The sequence below is a fragment of the Myxocyprinus asiaticus genome, chromosome 14, assembly GCF_019703515.2.
Source record: "Myxocyprinus asiaticus isolate MX2 ecotype Aquarium Trade chromosome 14, UBuf_Myxa_2, whole genome shotgun sequence".
In the NCBI taxonomy this organism is placed as follows: domain Eukaryota; kingdom Metazoa; phylum Chordata; class Actinopteri; order Cypriniformes; family Catostomidae; genus Myxocyprinus; species Myxocyprinus asiaticus.
The window spans coordinates 42,271,863-42,285,346 of record NC_059357.1 but is presented as its reverse complement, the minus strand read 5'-3'; the positions used below and the strand labels follow the sequence as shown (position 1 = coordinate 42,285,346).

The following is a 13,484-nucleotide window of genomic DNA, read 5'->3' as shown; positions in this document are numbered from 1 at the left end:
CTCTAAAAGCAAGTCTGAATATCTTATATGCTGCTTCTCAGGTGAATGCATCATTTTTTAAAGGATTTTTAGATATTTTAAAATATTTGTATTTTTAATATTATGTTCAACATTCTCCGATAACATTTTTTTCTTCTGCAGTATAGCTGCTAAATAAAATGTACGTTGTTTTAAATGAGTTTTAGATATTATTTTTGGAAACAAGCCAAAACAAAAACAAATCAAAAACATATTTTGTTGCAGTGTATAATGGCGCGAAGACTACCCTCTCTCACCTTTCTGTTCACTTCAATCCATCTTTAACTCACAAAAACTCTCAAAAAAAATGAAGCTGTGTATTGCCAGTTTTCTTCATGATAAGAAATGCACAGTGACACATATATTATGATTCAATAAGTCACGAGCCATCACGTTATAATCTAGCTGCAGCAAGTGTGCACGCTTGAGCGTCCCCGTGACAGAGTGTGCATCAGCCGGGTGCAGTTTGAATCTTTCCCCTTTAGATCGGGACATTCATGCAACTCATAGAAGAGGCGCTGACCGCACGGAGTTTGTAGTTATTTACATGATCTGCTTCCGTATTATTTGAACTTTATTAAAGCTATAACGCATTAAATATAACTGTATTAAAGATGTAACGCCACGGTGTTTCCTTTAAAGAGCTCTGGCTCCACTTCTTTCACAATGAGATGATTTACTTATTTTGTATTTTTATTATAAATTGTATTTTATTGTACATTATAATTCCCTTGTACTTTGCGATCTACATCACCTGAAGCTGTTTGGATAGTTTAGACTGTGAGCTGTGTAATTGTTCCTCTCCTCAGTCAGGAGCGAACTGCAGTGCTGCTCTCACATGTCATCATTATAGTTGAATGTGATCTCATGTTATGGTAAATGAGATCAAACGACTGTTCTCGACAATTTTTTTGTTGTCGACGTTGTCGATAATGTCGACTAATCGTTTCAGCCCTACTGTAAACCCTAATGATGTCATTACTGGAAAAATCAAGTTGTCTTAATTAAAAAGAATTTGAAATGTCAAGTTTTGGGCTCATAACTTAAATATGTATTTTCCTTATTTTATTTTTCTTAAAAATCCATACACTTAAGATTTTAGGTGTTAATAACTCAAACTATTGAGTACAAAATCGAAGCTATGGAGAATACCCATAATGCCTTGCACCTGAATTCTTTTATCATGTTTCCTTGCTCAAAGGGCACTCACGAAGGCATTTAAATAGGTGTTATTAAGAATTTATTGAGGTTTTAGCTCTTTTGTAGTATTATTTGTTTTTTGTTGCAAATAGTTGTTTCGTGTGATGTCATCATTAGGGTGATCTAAGTATTGTATCATCTAAATTTGAGTCAATTCAACTAAAATTATTATGTATAAACAACAATATTTAAATAGCAAATCTGAGTTAAGTCTACTTATGTCTAGTTACCTTAAATAGTTAAGTTTATTCTATATGAACACCAAGTTATGTGAACTTATGTACACAAGTTTTGGAGATGCCATTACTAAATGAGAGGGAATGAGTTTACTCAATCAATTGAGTAGAGTCAACTTATTAGGGTTTTCAGTGTAGGTTTTAAATGCTAAAAGAGTATATATACTGTTCAAAAACGTTCTGGTTGTCAAACCTGTAGTTACTCTGCAAGGACATGAACTTGACGAGAACTAACTTCATACATCCAAGGGCGTAGATTCCAGGGGGGGCCTCCAATAATCAAAACAAGCAAGTACATGTAAACATGTAAATGCTTCACGCTGCAACCCAAATCTACGCCCTTGCATACATCTACTGAAAAACAAAAAGTTCTGAGAAAAGCTCTAGCATCATTTGTTTGCAGATGCCACTAGGTTTGATATTTTGTTACATAATGCAGTGACAGTTGTGCTTAGGTGTCCAAATACAGTCTTAATACTTTCTACAGCAAGCCCTGAAGGAGCAAATACATTTTCACACACCTTTAAATGGTAAAGTAACTCCAAAAATTGTATCCTAATCAAGCATATTACAATTATTTATGTTTGTGTTGTACTTGTGTTCTTATTTTAGCCATTTGTGACAGGGAGATAAATGTCAGAGGCAGTTGTTTAATCTGTCAATTATCGTCCATTCTGGTGACAGACCTCTGACAGAAGAGGGCAAGATTTTTGCAAAAACCGTAGGTGTTTTTCCAACCAAAATCAGATTGCTTCGAGTTAGCTAGAGGAGTGCTGCCTTTACAGAAACAGTAGCAAGACACAGGAGCTGTGAGACCACATGTGTCTCCAGAAGAGAGGAGATGCTGGACTGTGAGAGAGCTGAGACACAATCCTTCAGCCTCTGGCTAATGGTGGACATGTAGGATGTAGCTGGCAGGAGGGAATAAGGGGGTGCTGTCACCTGTCACAGATGCCGTGCTAATGCTGCCCACTCTTACATTTAATGAACATCTGTCTTCAGCAGCCTGAGGCCACTCTGTTTTGAAATCTGTGGAGCTGACAGAAACTACAGTTAGAGGGTCAAGTCTCACCCCTAGTGGACAAACTGAAGCACTGCACCTCAAGATGTCCATAGTTTTCTGTATAACTTTGGTTGGTGGTTTAACTTGCTGTCTAAGTAGCTGGTTTTTGGCCAGAATAAGCTGCAAACTGGACCAGACTTTGTGCTGATAGTAAAAGTTTGGCTACTAGTAGATGATCTATCACAGGATATTTTACTGAAATCCGTGTCTGCCTTTCAGGTTAATGGAAATGTGGCCAAACAGGTGCAGCTGAAGGACTCAAAGCTGTCGGTCAGTCCGTCCCCATCCAACGCATCCTCCAGCACATCTCTCACGACTCCGCCCACTGGGACTCCACCCCCTGAGGTAAAGCCTTTAAGATATGTTTGAAATGAAATACTTGCTTATTACTTACTGAATACTGTGCAGTATATGCTGTATACTGCCTACTATTGAAAAAACAACAACAGTTAAACAGATTTTAAATAATAGCATACTACAGTGTTATTCATAGCATAATGAGGTCATGTGATAACAGTGTTGCATACAACTGCTTGAAATGTTTATTATCGTATACTGTTTCACATACTGTTTTATAGTATACAGTAAGCAGCTGGTTTTCCATTCCAAACAGCTTAACCAGTGCCATGGTATGCACTGGCTGAACGACAACTTTCAAAGCATGAAAGTCTTCAGATCATCAGATTCAGATTCCGAATGTTTTGATTGAACAGTAGCTGTAACAGTGAAAGGATGAGATTCAAAGTATTCACACTCAGTTGACCACTTTGCATGCTTTTAATATGAATAAATCCCTAAAGTGAGCAGTTTTTTGGGGTTATTGGTGGAGTTTGCTAATGATAGCGGTTCAAATGACTTGATGCCATTTTTTGTTCAAAACTATTAAGTTACAGTTTCTTGAATACACCTCTACTATGATGAACATGAGTTCAAAGTCATTTTGATGTTTTTTCTGGGACTTAAAGTAAAAAAAAGTGGTGTAACTGTCCAGAGAAAGTGAAAAATAAATAAATAAGATAAAAAAAAGCTGAAAACTCATAGAAAAATAAAAGGTTGGCACAAATAGTTGAGAATAATATATATATATATATATTAAAGCAGTGAAACAATATTGTTATAAAATGTTTGAAATGTTTTTGTCCACCAAATCAATTCAGTGTTTCAGTGAAAAACACTAACAATAAAGAGGTCAGAGATCAAGTTACCAAAATGTAAAATGTTTTCATCTGTTTAAAAACTTACAATAGTCAAATATGATGTCTATGTTTGCTCAGGTAGATTGTAGCTCAGTGTCTGTCGCTACTGGCAGGCTGTTGGGCTTACTTATATTAATCACATTGTCTGCATTCACCGGAACTGAATTGCTGAATCAAAACAGGGCGCTATCTAATAAGTTTACAGCTGTTGTGTAAGTTCTGCACACTGCCGAAGCAACCAGCTGCCAGAGGTTTCTGATGGATCTTAAAAGCCTCCACTTGTAATTATTATTTCTCAAAAAGTGGGGTGGATGAATTTAGTTATTTCTAAAAGTGTTATAATGGTATATGCACCCCTGAATTAGATTCATGTGTTTTAAATACACAGATGAGACAAAACATTATGACCACCTGCCTAATATGCTGTTAGTCCTCCATATGCTGCCAAAACAGCACTTACACAGCGAGCCATGGACTCTACAAGACCCCTGAAGATGTCCTGTTGTATCTGGCACCAAGATAGTAACAGCAGATCCTTAAAGTCCTGTAAGTTGTGAGGTGGAGCTGCTGTGGATCCACTGATGCTCAATCGGATTGAGATCTGGGGAATTTGGAGGCCAGGACAACTCCTTGAACACTTCATCATGTTCCTCAAACCATTCCCGATCAGTGTGTGCAGTGTGGCAGAGCGCATTATCCTGCTGAAAGACCCCACTGCCATCAGGGAATACCATTGCCATAAAGGGGTGTACCTGGACTGCAACGATGTTTAGGTAGGTGGCACGTGTCAAATTGACGTCCACATGAATGGCCGGTCCCAGGATTTCCCAGAAGAACAATGCCCAGAGCATCACACTCCCTCCACCGGCTTGTCGTCTTCCCAAAGTGCATCCTGGTGCCATCACTTCCCCAGGTAAATGGCACACACGAACACGGCCATCCACGTGATGTAAAACAAAACGGGACTCATCAGACCAGGTGACCTTCTTCCACTGCTGCAAGGTCCAGTTCCGACTCTCGCATGCCCATTGTAGGCACTTTCGACAGTTGACAGGGGTCATCATGGGCACTCTGACCGGTCTGCATCTACGCAGCCCCATACGCAGCAGGATGCGATGCACTGTGTGTTGTGACACATTCCTCTCATAACCATCATTAAAATTCTCTGTGACTTGTGATACAGTAGACCTTCTCTCGATTCGGACTAGACGGGATAGCCTTCGTTGCCCTCGCACATCGATGAGCCTTGGGTGCCCAACACCCTGTAGCCGGTTTGTGGTTTGTCCCTCCTCGGACCACTGTCGGTAGGTACTCACCACTGCTGACCGGGAGCACCCCACAAGCTTTGCCGTTTCAGAGATGCTCTGACCCAGTCATCTGGCCATAACAATTTGGCCCTTGTCAAAGTCGCTCAGGTCTTTACTCCTGCCCATTTCTCCTGCATTCAACACGTTGACTACGAGAACTGATTGTTTGCTTACTATCTATCTACCCAGACCTTGACATGTGGCCTTGTTAGATGATCAGTGTTATTCGCTTCACCTGTGAGTGATCATAATGTTGTGACTCATCCGTGTATATTTTAAGAAGTTTTTCCATTTTTACACTATGGATGACCATATTTGTCAATGACCCAAGCATAACTTAACACTCATAATTTGGGTTAACCTAACTTTAGGTATTTATCTTTGCTGCATAACTCGTCCTGCAGCATTTGTGATGAAAACATAAATGATGTACTTTTTATACATTTTGTAGACCCTTTAATTCCAAGCAACATGCAGTGCATTTCAGGTTTGCATTTGATCAGTTATACCATGAACTTGAGAAAATGTTAAAATATAGTTTAGTAAGTTAATATTTGTTTCTCTTTTTTCAGGGGGTGGAGCCGTCAATCATAAATGCCATACCAGAGCTGAATCTGTCCCTACAGCAGGTGAAGGAGCGCGCTCACCAGAAACGCTCCAATAAGAGAGCTCCACCCATGGACTGGAGCAAGAAAAATGAACTCTTCAGTAACCTATAGACCTCTGTCAGACCTCTCCATCCATCAAGACTTTTTGACATAGACACGGCAGATATAATGAGGTCATCAGTAGGGCCAGTATGATATATATATAAATATATATATGTACAGTGTGTATATATACACACAGATTTATATTGTATTCAGAAATATATATTTGAACTACTAACAGATTTTATCAGTAAATTTAGGGCAAATGGAATGTAACATTCTACAACGGTGATGCATTTCAACCACTGGCTACAGTATGTTCAGAATGGAATACTAACTTACCACTTACTGTATACTGCTCAATATTTGAAAGTGAAACTGAAAAGAAATAATTCCATGCCAAACATTTCAAACAGTAGTATGCTACATTTTGGTCACAAGACCTCATTGTGTTGCATGTGAGTGGTATCCAGTAATCATCTTGAAAATAATTACACTTATTTTGCATTTTAGTGTAGTAGGTCACCAGGGTAAAAAATTGCTCTATACTTTAGTATAATCATATAGTATATACACTCACTTAGCACTTTATTAGGAACACGATGATCCAAATAAAGTTCCTGGCGTGGTCTTCTACTGTTGTAGCACATTTGCCTCAACGTTCAATGTATTGTGCTTTCTGAGATGCTGTTCTGCTTACTATAATTGTACAGTGCGGTTGTCTGAGTTACCGTAGCTGTTGTGTCAGCTCGAACCAGTCTGGCCATTCTCCGTTGACCGCTCTCATCAACATGTCGTTTCCGTCCACAGAACTGCTGCTCACTGGATGTTTTTTGTTTTTTCTAGAGTAAATTCTAGAGACTGTTGTGCGTGAAAATCCCAGGAGATCAGCAGTTACAGAAATACTCAAACCAGCCCGTCTGGCACCAACAATCATGCCACTGTCGAAATCACTGAGATCAAATTTTTTCCCCATTCTGATGGCTGATGTGAACATTAACTGAATCTCCTGACCCATATCTGAATGATTTTATGCACTGTACTGCTGCCACACAATTAGATAATGGCATGGTTAGATGTTCCTAATGAAGTGCTCAGTGAGTGTAAGTATGCTATATAATGCAGAAATAGTAAGAATAGTATGTTAGTATGCTATTCTGAACATAGCCCTAATGTACCTAATCCACCATGTATGTTTGATATTGAGCAGATGTGATTCTGTCATGCGCATGAGGCTGTACTGGAAAGTTCTAACTTAACAATGTAGTTAAGTATGAGTTCAATTTCATGAATAATTTTTTAAGCCGTTCTCAGCCTTAGCCTTATTTCTCTACTAATTCTGTTTTTCTGAAACACCTTACTGTTTTATAATGACGGACCAAATAAACTGTTGATAGAAATGAATTCTTCACTTACACTGTAAGCCAATGAGTGCATTTGTTAACTAAGAATGACATATCATATACAGGATATGTTGCCATTATTGCTGAAAACAGAAATATACAGAGTCTGAGACCTCACTGAAAATAAATGGCATTTAAAATCCCATTTAAACCTGGAAATAAAAGCAAAAAAATCAGAAATATTTAAGATGCTGCTCTAGTTCTGGGTTACTAACAAAATGTAAAAGCGAATTTGTGACATTAACCATGTTAATGACTTTGAACTGTAGATCAGAGGTCGTGCCACAAATACACATTTTTCCTAAATTGTTATGCAAATAATTTTTTTTATTTTTTTATTCCATTAGCAAAAATGCAAAATAAAAGCATTTTCACATGGTCTCAGACTTCAGGACACTTGTCAAAGTATATTCAAATGGCCACATATTCTAATCACCAAAGTATTTTGAAATGCCCACTATTTGAATTTTTTTCTGTTTGTTTTATGTATATAGTCCAATGTTGACACCATAATACTGCACTTGATCACTGGTGTATTGGTTGTCGTTTCCTGTATGTGTGCACATGTGAATGTTATTTCCATGTAACAATACATTTATACATCACACCCACTTTGTCAGATGCTATATTTCAGTGGACAAATTACTAAATTGTTACAATCCAGGTTTGGGACCAACATAAGAAGTTGTCAAAAGTAGAAAAGAAAAGAAAACAACAAAGTAGCAGTTATGAAGTGCAGACAGCACCTTTTAAAATGGCAGGACTTCAGGTGTAGCTGGTTAGAGTCCGCCCCAATCTAATTGGCAGCCTCACACAGGAAAAACAAAGCAAGAAAGCAGGGGTACGTGGCACCCCCACCAATAAAACGTTTCACTTGAGCTGCAGGCCTGAAGTTCTAATGCTTTGAAAGGCAGGGTCTTCTCCATTTCCAATTTTTTGGACACAAGAGAAGTACCATAACAAAACCTAGCATGTAAAAATAAAATGAGGCAAAAACAAAAAGACTATACTCATAAACCAACAATAACTATGGACAGACAAAAGCGACTTCAAAAAGACAGCAAATCAGTGTCCACTCAAAAGTATCACGTCAATAAGCAAAATGCAGCAGAAATAAAGCATGCAACTGGAAACAAAGTAGCAATGCATGCCAAAGCCAAAAACAAAAGTATGCTACAAACAACAATGTAGCAATGCTGGACAGTGGCAGAAACTAAGCATTCTGCGGAACACAAGTAGCGACGCAGGCCAGCAGCAGAAAGAAAGCACGCTACAGAAAACTTAGCGATGCAAAACAACCAATCCAAGTTGAATCTATCCCGGACGAGCTGCCAATTACACTGGCAGCCAAAAGTTTGGAATAATGTACAGATTTTGCTGTTTCGGAAGGAAATTGGTATTTTAATTCACCATAGTGGCATTCAACTGATCACAAAGTATAGTCAGGACATTACTGATGTAAAAAACAGCAACATCACTATTTGAAAAAAGTCATTTTTGATCAAATCTAGACCTGTCCCATTTCCAGCAGCCATCACTCCAACACCTTATCCTTGAGTAATCATGCTAAATTGATCATTTGGTGCTAGAAAATCACTTGCCATTATATCAAACACAGCTGAAAGATATTTGGTTAATTAAATTAACATTGTGTTTGTTTTTGAGTTACCACAGTAAACAATAGACTGACATGTCTTAAGGTCAATATTAGGTCAGAAATGGCAAAAAAGAAACAGCTTTCTCTAGAAACTCATCAGTCAATCATTGTTTTGAGGAATGAAGGCTATACAATGCTTGAAATTGCCAAAAAACTGAAGATTTCATACAAAGGTGTACACTACAGTCTTCAAAGACAAAGGACAACTGGCTCTAACAAGGACAGAAAGAGATGTAAAAGGTCAAATGTACAACTAAACAAGAGGGTAAGTACATCAGAGACTCTAGTTTGAGAAATAGATGCCTCACATGTCCTCAGCTGACAGCTTCATTGAATTCTACCCGCTCAACACCAGTTTCATGTACAACAGTAAAGAGAAGACTCAGGGGTGCAGGCCTTATGGGAAGAATTGCAAAGAAAAAAATAATTGGAAAAGAGTGTTATGGATCTTAACCCCATTGAGCTTTTGTGGGAACAGCTAGACTGTAAGGTGTGTGAGAAGTGCCCGACAAGACAGCCACATCTATGGCAAGTGCTACAGGAAGTGTGGGGTGAAATGTCACCTGAGTATCTGGACAAACTGACAGCTAGAATGCCAAGAATCTGCAAAGCTGTCATTGCTGCATGTGGAGGATTTTTTAATGAGAACTCTTTGAAGTAGTTTAAAAATTCAAATTGTAATAGTAATTTTTCATGTTATTAATGTCCTGACTATACATTGTGATCAGTTGATTGCCACTTTGGTGAATAAAAGTACCACTTTCTTTCCATAACAGCAAAATCTGTACATTATTCAAAACTTTGGCTGTCAGTGTATGTTACGACCCAAGTTTGGGACCAACATAAGAAGCCGTCAAAAGTAGAAAACAACAGTCAGAATGGCCAGGGTAAAAAGGTATTTTTTACAACAACAAAAATAAAGAAATCAAATGAAGCATTTTGTGATGCTACAGCGCTAATCATTGGAAGATTTAGCTTGTGACTGGAAAAGCTACACTTTTGGGAAAATAACGGAGCAACTGTCACTCTACTGAAAAATTTAGTTAAGTTAGTAGCATCCCTACTTGTAGTTAACTACTCCCTAACACTGGTTGCTAGGCTAACGTAGCACAGAGGTCTCTCTTTTTTAAGTGCTGAAATGTCAAGGTTATGGGCAGAACAACAAAAAATAATGACAATATAGCTTAATTCATTTAATAGAAAACATGAACAAATTATTAAAAAAAGGAAAGAAAATGCTGAGAAATACAACACAGAAACCAATTACATTTTGTTCTTACTAACAAGAGACACGATCTTGTAAGGATTGAATTTCATTACTAACGCAGAGGTGTGTGATAGACGTACTGAATAACCATACGAACGCAAACTCAATGCATTATGATCTTAAGAATATCACTTGTAAATAGCGGTAATATACTGTAAGTTACTGCATGTCCTAAAACTTAAGAAATGTCAAAACAACCCTCATGTGAAAACAACATGACAATAATTATACATATATATCAAATGATGTGCAAAGGGGAAATGTCACTGGGTTAACTTACATTAGTTTAGAGCCAAGATAATTCTGTTAGAAATGCTGATATACCAACATCTGAATAAAAAAATTATATATATATATATATATATATATATATATATATATATATATATATATATATAACACACACACACACACACACACACACACACACACACACTTTGGTACAACAAACAGGTTTGCTTCCCAATCAAATATACCTTTAGTGTACATTTTTCGATAAAGTTTAAATACTATTTTGACTCAAATAAGTTTAAAGACATTCATAGTGTTTATGATCAACTTTGACCTGAATTGCTTGCTGTAAATTGATGTTGCTCTAGTTACATAAGGTAGTGTTTTCATTCAAAGATGGTGTATTCTCTTTAAAACCACACTTTAATACAAAAATAAATGCCAGTTATGATTCATACCCTGATAATTTACAATTTCATCAGAGGAAAATATCTACTATGAATGTAGTACTAAACCTGAAGGCTATTTACCACCTGAAATGGAAAAAAGCTACTTGTACTCCATATAGAACAAGATACAATTGTTTTCAGAGCTAAAATGCTTTGAAATGTACAGATATGTTAAAGAAATAGTTCACTCACCCTCATGTCTTTCCAAACCAATATGCTGGTATTTTTTCTGTGGAACTTCATTTTTGGGCAAGCTATTCTTTCAATCTTTCCAAAGATTTCATCTTTGAAACAGTGTAGTGTTTTGAAATGTATATTGCTTTAGGAATGACTACCCTAAGTGCATCAATTTCATCTGGGACCACTGGCCAGATTTGTGGTCATTATGTACAGTTCATTGGGGTCATGCTCGGTAAAGTCCACAGTTCAGCCCCAGAAAGACAAATAATGACAGGACAGAATGAAATGCATAAACAAATATATACAGTACTGTGCAAAAGTTTTAGGCTCTTGTGAAAAACTTTCAAGTGTGGATTTCTTAAAAAACAATGACATAAATAGTTTTCATTTATCACTTAATGTCATACAAAGTCCAGTAAACATTAAAAAATCTAAATCAATATTTGGTGTGACCATCCATTGACTTTAAAACAGCATCAATTCTCCAGGTACACCTGGACACAGTTTTTCTTGGTTGTTGGCAGATAGGATGTTTCAAGCTTCTTGGAGATTTCACCACAGTTCTTCTATCTATTTAGTCTGTCTCAATTGCTTCTGTCTCTTTATGTAATCTCAGATTGACATGATGTTCAGTGGGGGGCTTTGTGGGGACCATGACATCTGTTGCAGGGTTCCCTGTTCATCTTTTCTGTTCTTTTATATTTGCAAAAGGAATATTTGGGAGTCTAAAATTTATATTTCCTATTGACACACTAGAGCTAAAGATATAAATAACCATCTTAACACAAAGGTTTTTAGGGAACATCTTATGTGCCTAAGACTTTTGCACAGTACTGTATATATATATATATATGCTGGTTGATCATACAGTGGAATAAGAATAAACAAACAAGTACAGATGAAACCTAGACTGAGATTAGTCAGAAGATTATGGACTTTCACAAATGTCTGTGTGCTCCTTAGAAATGGAGATCAATGGAGGTTCTTAATGAGTTCAAGAGTTCTCCTCTGGTCTCCATTTGTTATCAAGGCAGAAGAATTTTTTTTGCTCTGGATCTGGTCCTGGATATGAATGAATAATCCACAGCTCCATGCAAGAGAGAGGACGTTCAATCTAGCATAGCATCCAGCTGATCGGCCAGATCATCAAACATGTTCCCGATGTCATCCAGAATGTTCCCTGCAGAGTTTGCCACGTGAGAAACACTAGAAGAGGCACAACAGAAAGTCAGTTACTTGAATATACTTTTACTTTCAGAGTATCATTTTATTTATTTTTATTTTTATCCCCTTTTCTCCCAATTTGGAATGCCCAATTCCCACTACTTAGTAGGTCCTCGTGGTGGCGCGGTTACTCACCTCAATCCGGGTGGCGGAGGACAAGTCTCAGTTGCCTCCACTTCTGAGACCGTCAATCCGCGCATCTTATCACGTGGCTCGTTGTGCATGACACCGCGGAGACTCCCAGCATGTGGAGGCTCATGCTACTCTACGCGATCCACGCACAACTTACCACGCGCCCCATTGAGAGCGAGAACCACTAATCGTGACCACGAGGAGGTTACCCCATGTGACTCTACCCTCCCTAGCAACCGGGTCAATTTGGTTGCTTAGGAGACCTGGCTGGAGTCACTCAGCACGCCCTGGATTCGAACTCGTGACTCATGGGGTGGTAGTCAGCGTCAGTACTCGCTGAGCTTCCCAGGCCCCCCAGAGTAAAAAGTATCATTAACATTTAAAAACAGGACATTTAAAGTATTAGCTCAACCAAAATGGAAAAAAAAAAACAACTAAAAACGGGTCAGACTGAAAACGACAGAATTCAAATGTTTGGGTGAACTATTCCTTAAAGTGTCAAATACTTGAGCATACAGTACTTGATGCTTTGTAAAGTGTCTCTCACCCCTCAGTGTGGTTTTCCAGAGTTAGTTTTCTCTCCACAGCTTTCAGTGCCTCCTCCAGAGATGAGCTGGTCTTCTCCAGCCTCTGCTGCACCAGTGTCGACCCCTGACCTCCATCAACACGAGTCTTTGCTGCTCTGGAGGTTCTCTCAGGTGATGGGGAGTATGGGACAGGAGATGGAGGAGCCACAAAGGCCACACTCTGAACAACATTCAGGGTCAGGCAAGAGCCAACTGCTGCTGACACAACACCAATAAAAGAACAACAGAATAAATGTAACGCTGTGTATAAGTAGTTAAATGCAGTCAATATGTTCTTGTGGTACACTGTAACTTACTAACAGCAAATGTTGCTAATTATATTGAAGCTATTAAATTATATCTAGCAGATTATACAATTCATTTATAAAATCAGAATAGTATATATCTGGCACCGAAAAGATGAGATGTACATTGCAAATTAAATACATTGCATCAAACTTGTACCGATAAATGTACAACAAATGAAAAAATAAATAAATAAATGCCCTGAAATACTGTATATACACTCACCGACCACTTTATTAGGAACACCTGTACACCTACTTATTCATGCGATTATCTAATCAGCCAATCGTGTGGCAGCAGTGCAATGCATCAAATCAGGCAGATACGGGTCAGGAACTTCAGTTAAAGTTCACATCAACCATCAGAATGGGAAAAAAATTTGATCTCAGTGATTTCAAC

General features: G+C 38.0%; 2 protein-coding genes across 7 annotated transcripts in view; one reads left to right on the top strand and one right to left on the bottom strand.

Annotated features, from left to right (window-relative positions):
- LOC127451167 (Na(+)/H(+) exchange regulatory cofactor NHE-RF1-like) overlaps positions 1-8,449 on the top strand; it is a 74,527-nt gene extending 66,078 nt beyond the window's left edge. Inside the window, exons 5-6 of one of the 2 annotated variants that reach the window (XM_051715650.1) lie at positions 2,737-2,862; positions 5,593-8,449. In XM_051715650.1, the coding sequence (XP_051571610.1) occupies positions 2,737-2,862; positions 5,593-5,739 (273 nt within the window). In that variant the 3' untranslated portion in view covers positions 5,740-8,449. The remainder of the gene's footprint in view (positions 1-2,736; positions 2,863-5,592) is intronic. The other variant, XM_051715649.1, reaches the window with a different exon arrangement.
- A 1,461-nt stretch (positions 8,450-9,910) lies between these two features.
- The window catches only part of LOC127451150 (caskin-2-like), a 116,789-nt gene continuing 113,215 nt past the window's right edge, over positions 9,911-13,484 (bottom strand). For all 5 annotated transcript variants that reach the window (XM_051715609.1, XM_051715610.1, XM_051715611.1 and 2 more), the window contains 2 exons: positions 12,761-12,995; positions 9,911-12,063 (listed from right to left, as the gene is read on the bottom strand). In XM_051715609.1, coding sequence (XP_051571569.1) covers positions 11,967-12,063; positions 12,761-12,995 — 332 coding nt within the window. In that variant the 3' untranslated portion in view covers positions 9,911-11,966. The remainder of the gene's footprint in view (positions 12,064-12,760; positions 12,996-13,484) is intronic.